The 19,835-nt window shown below is 37.6% G+C and overlaps 1 protein-coding gene across 3 annotated transcripts in view; it reads right to left on the bottom strand.

The window, feature by feature from the left end:
* Positions 1–5,080: 5,080 nt before the first annotated feature.
* Positions 5,081–19,835, bottom strand: part of Hnrnpr (heterogeneous nuclear ribonucleoprotein R) — a 35,165-nt gene continuing 20,410 nt past the window's right edge. For all 3 annotated transcript variants that reach the window (XM_070037662.1, XM_070037663.1, XM_070037664.1), the window contains 6 exons: positions 18,128–18,304; positions 15,892–16,027; positions 12,895–13,100; positions 8,864–9,013; positions 6,503–6,624; positions 5,081–6,352 (listed from right to left, as the gene is read on the bottom strand). In XM_070037662.1, the coding sequence (XP_069893763.1) occupies positions 5,740–6,352; positions 6,503–6,624; positions 8,864–9,013; positions 12,895–13,100; positions 15,892–16,027; positions 18,128–18,304 (1,404 nt within the window). In that variant the 3' untranslated portion in view covers positions 5,081–5,739. The remainder of the gene's footprint in view (positions 6,353–6,502; positions 6,625–8,863; positions 9,014–12,894; positions 13,101–15,891; positions 16,028–18,127; positions 18,305–19,835) is intronic.

Raw genomic sequence — 19,835 nt, 5'->3', positions numbered from 1 at the left:
CCAGCACATGTGTAACACCTAAAGATTCACTCTACACTGATACCTCCAACCAATAAAGAAGGTCAAGTCCTATAAGAATACTGAGGAGGTTGTTTAGGCATGAAGAACAACAGGTGTTTTCATTACTTTTAATCAGTATCATATCCTATTAGAAGGTGTCTGTGTGTGTACGCGTGCCCCCGTATCATATCCTATTAGTGTGTGTGTGTGTGTGTGTGTGTGTGTGTGTGTGTGTGTGTATACATGTGTTCCCCATTACTAGGGCTTCAACTCAGGGCCTAGGTGCTATCCCTGAGCTTTTGTGCTCAAGGCTAGAGCTCTAATACTTGAGCCACAGCTCTACTTCCAGCTTTTTGGCAGTTAATTGGAGTCTCATGGATTTCATGTCTGAGCTGCTTTCAAATCACGATCCTCAAGACCTTAGCCTCCTGAGTTGCTAGAATTATTGGTGTGAGCCATCGATGCCCAGCACTTACTACAATTATTTTATGTGCTATGTGCCTAGTTACTAATTTTTACTTTCTTCAATTTACACTTAACCACTGTGAAATCTTCCTGTAGAGTATGACATTTAAGATTTTAATTTTTGCGAGTGGTGGGACTTGAACTCAGGGTCTGGGTGCTGTCTCTGAGATTTTTTTTGCTCAAAGCTAACACTACCACTTTCAGCCACTGAGACACTTCTGGTTTTCTGGTGGTTAACTGGAGACAAGTCTCATGGACTTTGCTCTCCAGGCTGGCTTTGAAACTGATCCTCAGATCTAAGCCTCCTCAGTAGCTAGGATTACAGGTGTGAGCCATCTGCCCCTGTTTGTGTGGGCGGGTAGGAGGGGTGGTTTTTGTTCTGGTAGTGGTGGTAGTGCTAAGAATCAAACCTAGAACTTTGTACATGGTAGACAAATACTCTACCACTGAGCTGGATTTTTGAGACAGGGCCTCATTAAATAACTCAAGCTAGCCTTGAACTCAAGATCTTCCTGCTTCTACCTCCTCAATGCTAGGATTATAGATAAATAACACCACACCAGCAGAAAGATGAGAGATTTTAAATCTGTAGCAATCACCTAAATTTTAAGTCTTAATGCTACCAATTTCTACAAGTCTTATCAGTTAACAGGCCTATGTTTCTTTTTTGGCTGAGGAATGAATCCAGAGGCTCTAGCATGCTAATGACAAGGCCTACAACTAAGCTACACCCTGACCCCCATGTCTGTGGTTTTCTGTTCATGTTCAAGGTCTTAAAATTTCAACTACATAATTTTCTATTGATCCAAAGGTAACTAAATTGATATCATAGTTTTGAAAGACTGCAAGAACTTTCAAGCTTAATTTTATGTTTAGAAGATTTTAAAAAATAAATTATCTTTTAATGTAAAACCCTCAAATCAGTATTTCCCTAAAATTAGTGAGCAATAAATATCTTATAAAATGCACTATATATCAAGCTACATAATAAAATACAATAAATATCAATCAGAGGAACTGAAATCACAGTAAAACAAAGCAACTTTATTTCTCCAACAAATGTTTTAGATTTTAAGGAGTCTTATCTTGATAAGTTCAATTATTCTTTGAGTATTTCAGTACCTAGTATTTGCCGGCCTTTCCTGTCATCAGCTACTAATCTGAGAATGAGTGAACTTCTTTTCATATGTTCCTATTAAGAACAGATTTAATACTAAAATCTTATTTTTCTACAATTGTCCACTTATAGAATATGGGTACTCTCCCATAATCATTGCCCCACTACTGATAAAAAAAAATAAATAAGAAAAAAAAAGTTCTTACCAACAATTCCACTGGTTATCGTCCCCAGCGAACCCCACCTAGCAAGTCGACATCATGACATGTCAGGTCAGGGCAGCCTCAACCTCGCTTCCCTGATAGTCAGGTGATAAAAGGAAGGAGTTAAAACAGGAAAAGAATACTTGCAGATTTCTGGATAACATCTGAAAATGATTAAAAACCAAACCAAAACAAAACCAGAGCTTCTGGTAACCTCTAAATTAAAAAATTATTTATGTATGTATTTTCAAAGAAAAAAATCTAGGATTATTATAACTTCCAATATTTATAGTAAATTTCTAACCAATTTATTAAGTAATATTTTAAAGCTTGTATTTGCATTTCAAAAATAAGACTGGGTTGAAAGCTTCTAATGTGGAAGTAAATATGTCTGATTAATGGATTTGCTACATGGATTCTCCAGTCAGTAATCCAATCTACTTGTTCAATCAGAACAACTCTGTCCCTAAGTTAACAGAAGCTCCCAATCTTAAGAGAAACATAAACACACTTGTAAATCCAGTGCACTCTTTCTATAAGGCTTTTTCTCAGTTGCTCATGTATGATACCACATAAAAGACAATACAATATCAACTACAGTTGATTTTCTTTTAGGATAGCTTTTGTATAGAAATCTTTGGAAAATAAAAATGGTTAAACAAATTTATAAGTCTTCACAACAGAAGTTATAGCCTTATAGTAAGTATTCACTGGAAAGGTTTGGTTTTACAAATAATACACAATTAATAAAACATAGGTATGATTATATTCAAATGGGCAGGAGGCAAATGATGTAATGAATTTCAATAATATTATAAGGCTTTATACTAGTAGTGTAATTTTATATCCCTTTTCTTCTATAATTTAAAACATATTAACTTATTTTAATGCATGTTGATCTCTGTAAAAAGATTCAGTCCCTAAATCAGAATTTAAAGTCTCTTTCAAGAAAAATTACCTACTACTAACAGAAAGCATTGGGCTTTCTTTTGCAGAATAACCCCAGTAACTAAGAAAAATTAAAAACAATTATTCTGAACCCTTTTCTTTGGAAAAATAAAAAACTACAGAACTGCACTCATTTCTTTCTTATGATTTGATCAAATAAACTTGGATTTATTAGAAATCTGGCAACTTATTAGGACTTTTTTGCTTTTAAGTAATTAAAACACCTTCATAGAATACTTCTAAACAACTGCTATAAATGAGTGATCAAATAAAAATTAGCATTCCATTATGGGAAAGAGGTGTATTTGTCAATCTTAGGAGGATACCTACAAAGAGGTCTACTCAGTATAGGTATTACTTCCTAACACACACTGTAGTGTGACAGGCTTGTAATTAACAATCAGGTTTTGGGGGAAAAAAAGACAGAAAGGCAGAACAGAAAGCCAAATTCCTCAGAGCTCAATTTTAAGCCTATATTAAAAAGACACACACACACACACACACACACACACACACACACACACACACACAACCAAAAAAAAACAACAACAACAACAAACAGCAACAACAAAATCCCTAAATGAGTATCTAGAAGATTTCCCTCAACTGACACTTTCCAGATTTGTGTAGTTGTTACTTCTGTGAAAAGTTGAGCTCCAAATTTATTTTCTCTGAATGTTACTACAGGTGATAATTTATAAGGTATCAAAAAAGAAAAGCTCTGAAGTGAAATTTAATATTTATAGGTTATGCTTTTTCAATGAATAATAAAAACACACAGCAAATATTAGAAGGAACCTCTGCAGATACATTTTTAACTAGTGAGCAGGACAGAGGAGAGATGGCTATTCTTAAATTCAAAATATAATTTGCAATGAAAGAATTTTATATGGAATACAAATTTTGATGGTTTCTTTTTTTGGAGGAGGTGTTAGGGTTTTTGTTTTTTGGTAGGCACAGAAGAACCAATAAACTACTTCTTCATTTCTATTCCATTTCTAGTTTTTATGATGATTTTCTAGCTTATGAAACAAAAATATAAGCAACTCAAGTTTTACTTGTAGATTTTGTTCTTTCCAAGAAAAATCAGTAATTTATTCAGTTCTAATTTAGACTTGTAATTTCATTTGTATTGTTAAAGTTTAAGTAGCATTTAAAGAATATTTGGTATCAATTTGCACACATGGGTGTAATAAAAATAAGTGACTCTAAACCTTACCAAACACCCATGCTAACTTGCAGCTGTAATAGACCACAAAATTCCTTTATCAGTTTCCAAAATATAAGAGGACTATTAATAAGACTTGTTAAATTACTATGCTGTGCCATGAGTGAACTTTGAAAAAGAAATGAGATATATTGGTTATCATCAGCAAATGTTAATTTTTTTAATTCAAAGTAGAAGTCATGAAGCCCAAAATATGATCTAAACAAGCTCACGAATAATTAAGTGAGTCATGATTTTGAAATTTAATACTGCTATCACAAAAGACACCAAACAGGAACAAAACATAAAATAATGGTGTGGCCATTTTACATATTTCCCATTGGCTTATATAACTAGAAGGGTAGTTGAAGGTATAGCTCAGTGGTAGAGTGAATGTTTAGCACTGTAAAATTTATATTCTTCTGTTCACCTCACTCACAAGCTACATCAGAATTTCTAGAGGAAACAAGGAAATAGAGGGCACTACATGGCCAACAAAAATAGCCATTAGATGTTGTAAATAAAAGAGGTAGTAACAGAAGGTTAAAGGTATAGCTACCAGATCTTTAAAAGCCTCTCTTACAAGGCATGATTGTTTCCCAAAGCAAATTTACTAGCACTAGTAACTGAAATGGCAGTGACCAGTGACCATCGTGTATACTAAAACTGGAGTTTAATGCACAGTGCAAAGGATGTCACAGTACTAACAGTCTCCTCTGTGTACTTTCACTTACAGCAATAAGGTCTTCAGCCACAAGATATCCTTGATAGAAAGAATGTGGGTCAAATTAAATTGCAGTCTGCTTCCCCAGTCCCATTTTATTTGTTTTAATGCAAATTATCCAATGCCTGCAAAAATGTTCAAAAACCTCTGAAAATTATTTTATAAAAATAAAAGGATAAAATTTCAAAATTAGAAGAGATTGTAAGAGAACACCAATCAATGAAATGCTATTTCAAATAAATACTTGAATTTAGGCTAATCCTCAATCTGATATCCACGATACATCTTGGAAAAGACAAGAAATTTTGCATGAATTTGATCACTCACATAGGCAGTTATACTTTGAAAACAATATTCCTTGCAAATATTACGAATAAAATAATGTTTTAGGACACAATTGAATTTGAAATAGGTAATGTTTTGAATAGATTTTTGAGTTTTATTGAAATCTTACATGAACAAGAAATTGGAAATACAATCACATCAAAGAACAAATTGTCACGGCTTTGACGTTTAAGCCAAACAAATTTTGTAGGGCAGATTTCAAAAAGGTGTGAAGTTATAACAATTTAAAAACACAGTTAACCTACTTCTAGGAATGCAAAACATACAATCATAGGTTATTTTCAATACAAGAAAACTTAAATTTGTTTGCTTTAATTTCTTAAAACTACTAAGACAAAGCACTAGCTTGTATTTTTATTTACAGCATACTTCATACTCCTATGTAATCTATCCCAAATCCAAAAAAAAAGGAAACTGTCCAAACCAAAGGTTTCTGCAAAATCATGATTTAACAGCTTTTGCTGAAGCTAAAATGAAGCCTGAAACGATAAAAGCATTGTAACCCCCAGAATAAGGGAACTCTGCAAGCCCAATAATGTCCAAGAGCATCTTTGAAAAGAAGAAAAATAAAAAGACTTGAGTATATACACAATAGTGATTTCTTCTGCTCAATACAAATGGCAGCAAATTGCTACTTAAAGATGAAACAGTTAGGCCAATTTTGTTTTTGAAGAATGTAGATCTAGAGCCAATCGTATCTTGCCAGTATCATTTTCAAGCCCTCACTTGTCTATTTCCACTGTTGCCCATAAGTATCCTGATAAAATTCCTGGTTGTCATTATTGTAACCATAGTTACCAGAATAGTCACCACCTTGCTGAAGCGGCTGCTGAGCGATGGGCTGGGAACCCCAGTTCTGTTGGTTGTTGGTCTGTCGACGCTTGGAATCAGGCTGGTTGTACCCATCTGCCTTTCTCTTGCCTCCTACATTACCCCCACGATTTCCCCGAGCTCCACGGGAACCACGACCTCTCTGCTGTTGTGCAGGACCCCCTCTGCCACCCCTAGAACCTCTTGGTGGTCCCAAAGGTGCCCCCCTTTGCGAATAGCCAGCTCTACCTCTTGGAGGTGGTGCTCCCCGCCCCCTTGGTGGTGGTGGAGCACCTCGCCCTCCCCTTCCTCCTCCTCTTCCTCTTACTGCATAGCCATCATCATAGCCGTAGTAGGGATCTTCATAGCCTCCACGATAGTCGTGATAATCATAACCATAGTAATCATCATAATAATCTTCATAGCCATAGTAATCTGGAGGGTAGCCATATCCACCTCTCCCTCCACCACGACCTCGACCTCTCATTGGAGGAGGCATTCGAGGAGGAGGATGATAGTAATAATCTTCATACCTAACACAGGAAGAAAGGGAGAAGAGAGAAAAGAAAAAAAAATTAGCTTGTTTCAAGACTCTTAGACTCATCCTGACTTTGTTTATTAATGTGATCTCTACTATCAAGTATACTTCATTCAAAGACAAATCTACTAAAATATACACTCACGCAGTATTTCTGGAAGCCTGTCGAGCAGCTTGGCGCTCTTTCCTTTTCTTGTCTGGTGGCTTAGCTAACACTATTTCAATTTCTTCCCCTTCTATTTCTTTTCCATTCATTTCATCCATAGCCTATATAAAATTAGAAAAAATGATTTTATAAGAAAATTTAGAAATATAAGTCAGTATTTAATACACATAGTAAATGATTTCACAATTGATTTATAAAATTAATCTAGCCAAAAGGTTTTTTCTTTAAAAAGTTCTTCAAATAAAAAAAATTTTTAATTAAAAAAGTATTCCTTCCTTTCTACCTTGATTTTTACATATAAAAATTACATTGAGAACAAAGTTGATATCTTCCTATTGCATTTTAAAAAGTAAAATACCTGCCTAGCCGGGCGCTGGTGGCTCAGACCTGTAATCCTATAGCTACTCAGAGGCTAAGATCAGTCAACTGTAGTTTAAACCAGCCCAAGCAAGAAGTCCGTGAGACTTTTATCTCTAATTAACCACCAGAAAACCAAAAGTGGCACTGTGCCTCAAGTAGTAGAGCCTTAAGCCAAAGAAGCTCAGGGACAATGCACAGGTCCTGAGTTCAAGCCCCAGGACTAGGACGCGCACAGGCACACACACACACACACACACACACACACACACACACACACGCACGCACGCACGCACGCACACACACACCAAAAACACAAGGATTTTATGCTACAAGCAAAAGAATGGAATATAAATGTGCCCAGACAATCCTAGAGAGTAACTCTCAAGTTTCTGGACTAGAAAATCTGTTTGGTAAGGTTCTTTGGCAAATTATGCTACCAGTTACTATAAATAATAATCTACTGAATTATTAAATTATTCAATAACAACAGAATCAAAAAGAATATATAGAAAGTATTATATGTATTTATTAATTGGTCTATACCATTGAAAATTTCAGAAGCCAAACAAAATAAAATTAGATTATATAACAAGTTATAAATCTTGTATTTCCTCATTAGATCCCACGAGGAAGCAAATCAGTCTACACTGGGACTGGGGTGTAGCTTAGTGATAAAAGCGCTTACCTACTATGCTGGAGGCTCTGGATTTGATCCCCAGCACCACAAAAACAAATGAAAAACCCTACACTAGACTCGTTTTAAAGCAGTAAGTAGCCTGGCAGGGGGAAAAAATGCTCAAATTAGAAGTGGCAATACACTACCAACAGAACATGTAGAAAAACAACCAAACTAGCACTTTGGATCCACCTTCCTAATTACATAAAACAGGCTTAAGCATTCTGTCTTGGTCACACTCTCCTCCAGGGAAGAAGGCAGAAAGAAGAAAACTGGCAAGTTTACCCTTGAAAGATGGTGCTGATCTATTATTAACAGCTTAATAAGCAGCAGCATAATTTAGGTTTATATTCCAGATACCCCAAGAAGAAGGCAGAAATAAGAAGCTGGAAAGTTCACCCTTTAAAGATGGTGCTGATCAATTATTAACAGCATAATAACTAGCAGCATATTTAGGTTTATATTCCAGACACTCTATAAGATACTTTTTACCATTTTTCATTACTATCACCTAGGAATAAGTCAACTATGACAAACAAGAAATATCTCTTAATAATTACTGAAACCAGCAAAACAATCAATATTATTCTAACTCTAAAATTACTAGAAATGTAGTACTGAATTGAATGCTATACTGTGGGGCTGGGAAGGTGGCTCAGTGGTAGAGCGCTTGCCTTGCATGTCTTAGGCCCTGGGTTCTATTCCTCAGCACCACACAAGAAAAAAGAAAAAAGCCGGAAATGGCGCTGTGGCTCAAGTGGTAGAGCGCTAGCCTTGAACTGAAGAGCTGAAGGACAAGCGCCCAAGCCCAGAGTTCAGGACCCATGACGGGACCCAAAAAAAAAAGCTATACTGTATGGCAAGTCATGTACACTTCTCACTTTCACAGGTCCACAGTACTCAGGTAAACATAGTAGGAATAAAATATTTGTACCTGTTTAGTATTTACAGTAATTATATTATCATGTAATACTTCCAAGGCATCATGTTATCACACCTTAGGGTTACAAAAACAACAAAGACTTTAACTGAGATCACAAACTCAGTAATAATCTGTCTCTGGACTCTTACCTGTTATACTATCACTTTATAAACATGGTTAAGAGAAAGTTTCACAGCTAAAACCCAGGTGTCAGGTGTACCTCAGGGGTAGAATGCTTATCTGGTATAAGTGAGGCCCTAAATTCCATCTTTAGCACCATACAACAAAAAAGTTAAAAATCGATTTTGTTTTTAAAGTCACTTGCGTGTTTATAGTTTCAACAACAAAAGTAAAATAACAAGAAAAATCTCACAACTTCTACCTTAACAGCAGCTCCTCTGTCTTCAAAATGGACAAATGCATAATCTTTCAACTTCTTTACTCTTTCAAGTTTTCCAAATTCAGAAAATGATTTTTCCAATATTTCTTCTGTCACTGTAGTAGCCAAGTTTCTCACAAATAAAACTTTCACCTAATAGCAACAAATATACAAAATTGGCATTGGCTACTTAATTTTAGCTGAAGTCTTAAAAATATTTTTTCCTGTTTTCATGGCATATAGGCTTTTCTTTTCTAAAGCATTGAGTGCTAAAAGTGTTTTCACAGAATGTACAAGACTGTCAAGAAAGCAATTCTAATATTTGTTTACCAATATATTTTTAAGTTTATATAAATGGTTGGTTCCTAAATTCTTTATTCATCACTAAAACACTTAATATTACAAACAATATTCAAGGAACCAATATATATTATCACTAAGTTAATTCACAAATTCAACATAATCCCTAGGTTCACCCTCAGACAAGGGTTTATTTTTCCCTACAATAACTTTCCAGAATACATTGAAAAAATAACCTAAGACTGGGAATGTGGCTTAGTGGTAGAATGTTTGCCTAGCATGCATGAAGTCCTGGGTTTGATTCCTCAGTACCACATAAACAGAAAAGGCCAGAAGTGTCACTGTGGCTCAAGTGGTAGAGAGCTAGCCTTGAGCATAAAGAAGCTCAGGGAAAGTATCCAGGCCCCGAGTTCATCAAGCCCCAGGACTGGCAATAATAATAATAATAACAACAATAATAATAAATAATTGTAAAACTATCAGGGGAGAGAAAATCTAGAGACTAATCCTACTAGATATAAGCAATTATAAAACATAAAATCATTGAATTGTAGCACCACTGAGGAAAAGAAAATGAAAGTTGGTTCATAGTTCACAATATATATCAAGATAAACTTGGTCAAATAGCTCAAAATTTTGAATAAGTGAGGAAATTATGAAAATATTGGAACAGGGTCATCCTTTTATATAAGTTGGAATAGAATAGACTTATGACTTAAATTCTAAAAACTGTAAAAAAATCATAAGTGATACATTCAACTACTGAAATCAGCTTCCAAATGGCAAAAAAACACAAGCAGTCAAATCACAAATATGAAAAAATATTTGCAACTTACAATACAAAAGAAATACTTTTTTGCATCAGAGCGCCATAAATAAGAAAAAGTTCAATAAATGAATAGAAAAGTAGGTGATATTTATGAATACATGGTACATACAAAGAAATGCATATGGTTCTTCAAACATATTAAATATTAAAATGGCTGGGTGCCAGTGGCTCACCCCTTTAATTCTAGCCACTGAGGAGGCTGAGACCTGAGAACTGCAATTCTAAGTCAGCCTGGGAATGAAAGTTCATGAGATCTTTATCTCCAATTAACCACCAAGTGGAGCTGTGGCTCAAGTGCTAGACAGTAGCCTTGAGCAAAAGAACTCAAGGAACCCTGAGTTAAAGACCTATGACTTTTCACAGAAATTTTTTTTTAAAAAAAGAAAAAAATACATACATAGTGAAAAGCTAACCATAAAAGCACTGAGATAGCATTTATTAACAAACTGGCAGAAGACAGAAGTTTGATCATATGCTATTTGTCAACAGTAAGAAAGACCTCCCACAGAGGGGAATATAGCACTATTCCTAATATAATAGTATATTCCTAAGAAAAGAAAAAGTTCAAGCCAGGTGCTGGAGACTCATGCCTGTAATCCTAGCTACTCAAGAGGTGAAGATCTGAGGATCACAGTTCAAAGTCAGCCTGGGCAGGAAAAGTTCATGAGACTCTTATCTCCAATTAACCAGCAGAAAACTGGAAATAGCGCTGCAGCTTGAAGTGGTAGAGCACTAGCTTTGAGCAAAAGAGCTCAGGGGCAGCGCCCAGCCCAGAATTCAAGCCCCATGACTAACAACAAAAAAATAGAAAAAAAAAAAGTTCAGTAGAGGACTGGGGATGCAGCTCAGTGGTACAGTACTTGCCTAGTATCTGGAAGACTCTGAGTTTTGATCCCCAGCACTACAAAAAAAATCAAAAAATTTAAGCTTAGCATAGTGGTTCAAACTTGTAATCCTAGCTACATGGAAGGCTGAGATTGGGAGGACCAGAATTTGAAGCCAGCCAGGGCAAAAAGGTTAATGTGGTTGGTGGTCCATGCCAGCTACCTCAGACTATGTAAATAGGATTGTGGTCTAGACTAGCTCAGACATGAACTGGAGACCCTATTTGAAAAGTAACTAAAGTGGGGGGCATAGTTCAAGTGATAAAGCACCAATGTGGCAAGCACAAACTCTAGCATCATCAAATAATAAACAAGCAAACAAAATGTTCAATAGCAAAGAATCTCTTTAATTAAGATACACTTAAGAGAGAATTGAAGGTATGGTTCAAGCATTTGCCTAACAACGAAGCCTGATTTCAAATTCTAGCACAACAAAAAAGAAAAAAAGAAAAATACAAAGAAAAGATACATTTAATGGGGCTGGGAAGGTGGCTCAGTGGTAGAGCGCTTGCCTTGCATGCCTGAGGCCCTGGGTTCGATTCCTCAGCACCACATAAGCAAAAAGAAAAAAGCCGGAAGTGGCGCTGTGGCTCAAGTGGTAGAACGCTAGCCTTGAGCTGAAAAGCTGAGGGACAGCGCCCAGGCCCAGAGTTCAGGCCCCACGACCGGACCAAAAAAAAAAAAAAAGAAAAGATACATTTAAGTCCTTAGGTTGTTAGGGTTTTTTTGTTTTTCCAGAGCTGAGGACCTAATTCGGGGCCTTGTACTTGCCAGGGAAGTGCTCTTCCCACTGAGCTAAATCTCCAAAGCCCCTTAGGTTTTTATTTTTTTATTTCTTTTTTTTTTTTTTTTTTTGGTCGGTCGTGGGGCTTGAACTCTGGGCCTGGGCGCTGTCCCTCAGCTCTTCAGCTCAAGGCTAGAGCTCTACCACTTGAGCCACAGTGCCACTTCCTCCCCTTAAGTTTTGAATAACTATAAAACTATAAAACTACCCCCAACTTGGAGAAGAATTTTCAATGAACACTGAAATCCAGGCACTTGGGCAGCTAAGCCAAGAGGACTGCCAAGTCTGAAGCTAACCTGGGCTACATAGTAAGATCCTGTCTTAAAAAGAAGGAAATAGGGGGAGAGAGAAGAGGGAGGAAGAGAGGGAGGTTGGGAGGGAGAGGGAAGGGGGTGGGGGCATGGAGGGAGGGAGGGGGGAGAGGAAGGCGGGGAGAAAGAGAAGGGAAAAAAGAGAGAGGGGGAGATGGGGAGGAGGGAGAGAGGGAGGGAAAAATCTCTGGATCCCTTATGGGTACCTACCACTAGATATGTTCATGAACTACTTAAGTAAAACAATTTAAGTTTAGTTCCTTTACATTTAATTTTCAGGAAAAGATGGGTAGTGAAAATTCCTGCACATCAAGACAGGTTATTTCTTTCCATGTTAAGTCAGTTCCTTGTCTAAGGAAATATAGTCAAGGACTACAATTTGTATTTATCATGGAACTTGAACCTGAGCTTTTTTGCTCAAGGTTAGCACTCTACCACTTTAAGTCACAGCTCCATTTCTGATTTTTAGGTGGTTAACACAAGAACTTTCCTGCCCAGACTAAGCAGTTTATAGGAGATAAGTGTCTCAAGGACCTTCCTGCCCTGGCTGGCTTTGAATTGCAATCCTCAGATCTCAGCCTTCTGGGTAGCTAAGAAAGAGCCAGCTCATCCTTTTCTTTTGTTCTTTTTGTTGCCAGTCCTGGGGCTTTAACTCTGGGGTCATTGTCCTTGAACTTTTGTGCTTAAGGCAAGCACTCTACCACTCTGCCACAGCCCTACTTCCAAATTTTTGGTAGTTAGTTGGAGATAAAAAAGAGTCTCATGGACTTTCCTGCCCAGGCTGGCTTTGAACCACAGTTCTCAGATCTCAACCTCCTGGTAGCTAGGATTACAGATGTGAGCTAACAGCATCTGGCTTGAAATTTGTTCTGAGTACAAAACTGAAATGACAGGTAACCTACCCCTACCCAAACAACTGCATTTACCTTAGCCATGACTTCTGGATCTGGTTCTTCCACAGGGTCAGCCCATTCAACTGTAACTACATTTCCCCATACTTTTACTTTTCCACTCATCAACCGGCGTCTGGCTTGTGCTGCTGACTTGTGATCTTCATATTCAAGGAAGCAGAATCCCCGATTCTTCTTTTTGTCATCGGGTTGATGATAGAGAATAACGTCCACCAAACCCTCTGTTAAACCAACAGCCAGATATATAAGCCAAAAGCATCCACCACACATCCAGTGATTAGGCAGATCTAAATCCACTTGCCAATGAGTATAAAATAGAAGAATCTTCAAAATGAAGTACTAATTACCTTGTAGACAATTAAGATATTTTACATTCTACAATGTTTTTACAGAGTTTGCTATTACATGATCTCAAAATTTATGAAAGCACCATCAAAAACCTTACAAGCCAAAGAAGCTCAGGGACAGTGCCCAGACCCTGAGTTCAAGCTCCAGGATTGGCAAATAAAAATAAATAAAGTATATTCCCAACTGTATCTTCTAACACTGGCCTGTTCTCAGTTTCTTTAATATATCAAGTTCTTTCTTGCCTTGGAGACTTGCCTTGGAATACACTTGCTTTGCTCTTTGTATGTTATATCCACCTTATCCATCACCTCTTAAAATGTCACATTGGGCTGGGAATGTGGCTTAGTGGTAGAGTGCTTGCCTAGCATGCATGAAGCCCTGGGTTCGATCCCTCATTATCTCATAAACAGAGAAAGCCAGAAATGGTGCTATGGCTCAAGTTGGTACAGTGCTAGCCTTGAGCAAAAGAAATTCAAGGATGGTACTCAGGCCCTGATTTCAAGCCCCAAGACTGACCAAAAAAAAGTCACCTATCAGAACAGTCTTTTCAACCGTGGAAAGAAACAGGGATTATACACACACAAACACACAAACACACACACACACACACACACACACACACACACACACACGTATGTATATATATATATATATATATATATACATATATATACATATATATATACACATATATATATGTGCGTATATATACACATATATATGTTATATATATGTATGTATACACGTATATATGTTATATATTTTTTTGGGGGGGGGTCAGTCATGGGGTTTGAACTGTAGGCCTGGGTGCTATCCCTCAGCTCTTCGGCTCAAGGCTAGCGCTGTACCATTTGAGCCACAGTGTCACTTCCAGCCTTTTCTGTTTATGTGGTACTGAGGAACTGAACTCAGAGTCTCATGCACGTGAGGCAAGCACTCTACCGCTGAGCTACCTTCCCAGCCCAGAAACAGGTATAATATTTTTATTTGCCCTTTCAGAGTTTTTTTTACCACAATATATATATATTTTTAATTGGTCTGAATTCCTTTACCAGAATTTAGGCTCTGTGAAGGTAGAGAAAGGCTATCTTCTTCACAATTCATAGCATGATGCCATTTTTAAAAGACACCTGAATAAATACCTGCATGTGTACATGTACACATGCCAGAAAAAAAGCTGGTAAACAATAAAAAATGATGAATCAGAGAACTGCTAGAATGGGCAACTGACCCAACACCAATACAAGGGTATAGTAGCTATAAAGTCATCAGAAGCCAAGATTTGAGAGTAGGTACAATTTCTGCTGACCTGATCTAGCTGAAGCAAAGAATGGAAGATGAGCTATCGTAGAAGCTGAGTTTAGAACAGTACTTTGGTCATCCACAGAGATATTCACAGTACTAAGAATATTAATTGAGCAAGAATGTGAACCTGAAGATATCTTCAGATTAAAGAAAGGCTGAAACAAGAACAATAGATGACAGTTTCAAAGAAAGAGAGAGAGGATAGTATGTCTAGATGACAAAAAGGTAAAGAAAGAAATGTTGTTTTTAATATGGAGAGGCAGTGTCTAAAACTGTTTTTCACGTAACTCATAAGATTAGTCAATATCAATCACTATTTGAAAATTGAAGTTGGGTGCTGGTGGCTCATACCTATAATCCCAGCTATTCAGAAGGCTGAGATGTAAGGATCACAATTCAAAACCAGCCAAGGCAGGAAAGTCCATAAGATGCTTATCTCCAATTAATCACCAAAAAGCTACAAGTAGAGCTGTGACTCAAGTAACAGAGCGCTAGCCTTGACAAAAATACTCAGGACCTGAATTCAAGCCCCAGGACAAGCAACAGAAAAACAGCAACAACAACAACAAAAAAGAAAAAAAAATGGGAAAAAATAGTGTGTAATAAATGAAAATAAGGGGAAGTGATGCTGTAGCTCAAGTGGTAGAGCACTAGCCTTGAGCTGAAGAGCTGAGGGACAGCGCTCAGGCCCAGAGTTCAAGCCCCACGACCGACAAAAAATAAATAAATAAATGAAAATAAGGTTAAGGTTTTATTAAATTGCTTGTTATACATTAAAGTATAAACACCTACAATATAAAATTAATTCCATGGATTTATAATATAAAAAGTTATCTAGCTGGATGCTGGTGGCTCACACCTATAATTCTAGCTACTCAGTAGGAGGCTGAAATCTGAAGAATGCAGTTCAAAGCCAGCCTGAGCAAGAAAATCTGTGAGACTCTTATTAACCACCAGAAAACCGGAAGTGGCACTGTGGCTCAAGTGGTAGAGTGATCACCTTGAGCTGAAGAGCTCAGGAACAGCGCCCAGGTTCAGAGTTCAAGCCCCACAACCGACCAAAAAAAAAAATTATGCAGACAAGTCAATAGGTAGAAAGGAGGAACTATCATCTCCTTGATCTAAAGTAGAGTGGATATGAGGGGGAAAGCCTTCCCAAGGACTGTTGAACAAAGAGACACCAACAAAGAGGGAAAAATTCCATAAAATCAAGAAGGGAGGTGGCTAAGTCCAAGTCATCATAAAGAAAGCAAATATCTAGTCTTTTAGTTTAACTAATATCTCTTTTTTAAACATTCATAAATTATTTACAAATAACAAATTTTCCAAAACTAATTTCTAAATACATTTTTGTTTTACCTGTGACTTTACTGAATTCTTCCAGGATGTTTTCTTTAGTCTTATTCTTTGGAATGGATCCAACAAAAAGTCTGTTGTTTGCCACAGAAATGCATACTCCAAGGTGTTTACCAGGGCGAATTTCATAGCTGTCACACTGTAAAGAAGAAAAGAACCAGAGACCCCCAAGCCCCCCCAAACTGAGGACAATTGATCTTAGTCTAAAAAATTCCCTAGTTTCAAGGCTAACTACTTGCTGAACTAAGTTCTCTCATGCTTGCCATAATACAAATGTATAGTTTTAACCTCACTGTTACAGTCTCTTCTTTGTTTTTTGTTAACATTTACTGCTCCTCCATAAAAAAATGATTCAGTTTTTCAACTTTATAATATATTAGAATATCTTATTTCAAATATCTTATTTCAATATCTTACTTAACCTATAAGAGAAATTTTGTTTTTTTGTTGGTTGTGGGGCCTGAACTCGGCCTGGGCACTGTCCCTCAGCTCTTCAGCTCAAGGCTAGCGCTCTACCACTTAAGCCACAGCACCATTTATGGCTTTTTCTGTTTATGTGGTGCTGAGGAATCAAACCCAGGGCCTCATGCATGTGAGGCAAGCACTCTACCACTGAGCCAACCTTCCTAGCCCCCAGAGAATTGTTTTAAAGATAGCCAAGACTGATTATCCAGGGTCCTCAGTATGAACAATATACAAAGAATACATAAAGAATGACAACAGCTGGGTGTTGGTGGCTCACACCTGTAATCCTTGCTACTCAAAAAGCTGAGATTCTGAGGAATCTGTTCAAAGCCAGCCTGGGCAGGAAAGTCCAAAAGACTCTTATTGCTAATAAACTACTCAGAAAAAGCCAGAAGAAGCACTCTAGTTCAAGTGGTACAAGGCTAGCCTTGAGAAAAAGAATCTCAGGGACAGCACCTAGGCACTGAGTTCAGGCCCCAGGACTAGTACAAAAAAAAAAAAAAAAAGAGAGAGAATGACAACTATGTTTAACTATATTTAAAAGAAAAAACAACTTTCAATCTATCAAAATTTTATAGATATAAAAAAGTTTTTAGGGGCTGGGAAGGTGGCTCAGTGGTAGAGTGCTTGCCTTGCATGATGAGGCCTTGGGTTCTATTCCTCAGCACCACATAAGCAGAAAAGACCAGAAGTGGCGCTGTGGCTCAAGTGGTAGAGCGCTAGCTTTGAGCTGAAGAGCTGAGGGACAGCGCCCAGGCCCAGAGTTCAGGCCCTACGACTGGACAAGAAAGAAAGAAAGAAAGAAAGAAAGAAAGAAAGAAAGAAAGAAAGAAGGAAGGAAGGAAGGAAGGAAGGAAGGAAGGAAGGAAGGAAGGAAGGAAGGAAGGAAGGAAGGAAGGAAAGAAAGGAAAGAAAGAAAGAAAGAAAGAAAGAAAGAAAGAAAGAAAGAAAGAAAGAAAGAAAAGAAAGAAAGAAAGAGGAGCTGGGTGCCAGTGGCGTAATCCCAGCTACTCAGGAGCTGAGATCTGAGGATCACAGTTCAAAGTCAGCACAGGCAGGAAAGTCCATGAGACTCTTATCTACAATCAACTACAAGAAAACCAGAGTGGAAAAACAGCGTGGAAATAAAAAGAATAAAAACACACCCTACAATTAGGTTGTGACAAAAATAAAACAAATTCACAACCATGTCCTGAACTGAGTCCAGACAGTTGTTATCTAGTTATGTTCTCCAGAGAAATGACATTACTTTTGTCTAAATAGAACCAAAGCAAAAACCACCAATGCCAAATACTTTAATGAATCTTTTGATACCAATCAATCTATTAGATAAGTTTTTAGAATTATGAAGACTTAATGTAAGTATTTCTTTTCTTTTCTTTTCTTTTTTTATTTTGGCTGTGGGGCCTGAACTCTGGGCCTGGGCGCTGTCCCTCAGCTTTTCAACTCAAGGCTAGCATTCTACTACTTGAGCCACAGCACCACTTCCAGCTTTTTTCTTTTTGCTCATGTGGTGCTGAGGAATCCAACCCAGGGCCTCATGCATGCCAGGCAAGCGCTCTACCACTGAGCCACCTTCCCAGCCCCTAATGTAAGTATTTCTTGTGGTTTTGTCTTTTTTATTTTAACTTTCATAGAAAAAAATAAAAGATTACATACACAGTCAATACATAAGCATTTCAAAGCAACAGTGTTAACTGTAAATACTTTTAAGCTGAGGAATATTCTCTCAAACAGTAATTTTCTGGAGAGTGGACATTTTTTGCTCACGTACCAGTTTAACAGCTTCCTGGGCAGCTTCCTTGCCACAGAAGGTGATGAATGCATATCCTCTGTTCTGCCCAGACAGTGGATCCATCATGAGTCGTAAATCCCAAATGGGACCAGCCTTCTCAAAAAGGGGCACCAACTCATCCTCATATAAATCTCTTGGTATTTTACCTACAAAGACCTGAAATAAAACCTCCTTATTAGAATCTAACATAAGAAGAGTTCAATTTTACCGCTCTAAATCCTTCCTGCCTTTTTTTAAGGGGATAATGATATGAGATAGTTAAGAAATGATCAACACAGGGGTTGGGAAGGTGGCTCAGTGGTAGAGCGCTTCCCTTGCATGCCTGAGGCCCTGGGTTCGATTCCTCAGCACCACATAAGCAAAAAGAAAAAAGCCGGAAATGGCGCTGTGGCTCAAGTGGTAGAGCGCTAGCCTTGAGCTGGACAGCGCCCAGGCCCAGAGTTCAGGCCCCACAACCGGACCAAAAAAAAAAAAGATCAACACAACTGAAAGCTTGCAGTAGACTAGAACAGCCAACTCTAATTCTTAGTATAACCTTAGGGGCTATCGACAAAGAATAATAGTCTATATTGAAAAATTGACACTTCCAAAAGTACAGAATTTGTGTTAATACTTTAAATCTTGAGTTTTATAATTTGTCTTTTCTCTCATTAAAAAAATAAAAGGAAGCTGGGTCCCGATGGTTCATACCTGTAATCCCAGATAACCAGAAGGCTGAGATGTGAGGATCATGGTTCAAAGCCAGCCAAGGTAAGAGTCTATGAGACTCATCTCCAATTAAGCACCAGAAAACCAAAAGTAGGGTGGTGGTTCAAAATGCTAGAGCAACAGCCTAAACAAAAAGAACTAGGGCCGGGAGTGGTGGCTCACACCTGTAATCCTAGCTACCCAAGAGGCTGAGATCTGAGGATCACAGTTCAAAAGCCAGCCCGAGCCTCTCTAATAAACTACTAGAAAACCAGAAGTGGCGTTGTGGCTCCAACGGTAAAACACTCACCTTGAGCTGAAGAGCGCAGGGACAGTGCCCAGACCCAGAGTTCAAGACTTATGACCAAACAAAAAAAAAAAAAGAGCTAGGGACAGTGCCCAGACCCTGAGTTCAAGCCCCACAAACAACAAAAACAACAGCAACAACAAAAAGATAGTAAGCATGTGCCACTGCATACAGCTTTAATTGAAACATTGTTTCAAACTTTTCAGCCTTGTCTGGTCTCAAGCCATTACACTACCATACTCAGACTTTCAAGTAGCTAGGATTACAAACATGCACCTGTATTTCAATCCTTTTATCTCCTCAAGGTTCCCAATCCTTTTTCTCAACCCCCTTCTTCACTGCATTTTCTCTAATGTTAAAAGTCACACCCATTTCCAAAGCCTACAACCATGTGATCATCTCTCGGAACTAGATCATAAGGGCTAATTTTCCAGTTGTCTGGTCTCCTTTTTATCTCTAATCACCAGAAATCTAATAATGTCAATTTTTTAAAATATGTATTAGATGTAAAAATACACAACTATATCAGAAAAATGCTAACAATGGTTATCAATGTAGAATCTATTCTATATTTTACTTTTTCCAAAAATGTTTTCTGAACAATCTATAATGAATATATAACACCAAAAATCAAAATTACTAAAATTCACCATTGTTAGCCAGCACTAGCGATTTTTTTCTTTCCCTCTCTTT

The sequence above is a fragment of the Dipodomys merriami genome, unplaced genomic scaffold, assembly GCF_024711535.1.
Source record: "Dipodomys merriami isolate MVZ:Mamm:240054 unplaced genomic scaffold, mDipMer1.0.p SCAF_28, whole genome shotgun sequence".
Lineage (NCBI taxonomy): Eukaryota > Metazoa > Chordata > Mammalia > Rodentia > Heteromyidae > Dipodomys > Dipodomys merriami.
This window is presented reverse-complemented; position numbering and strand designations above follow the sequence as displayed.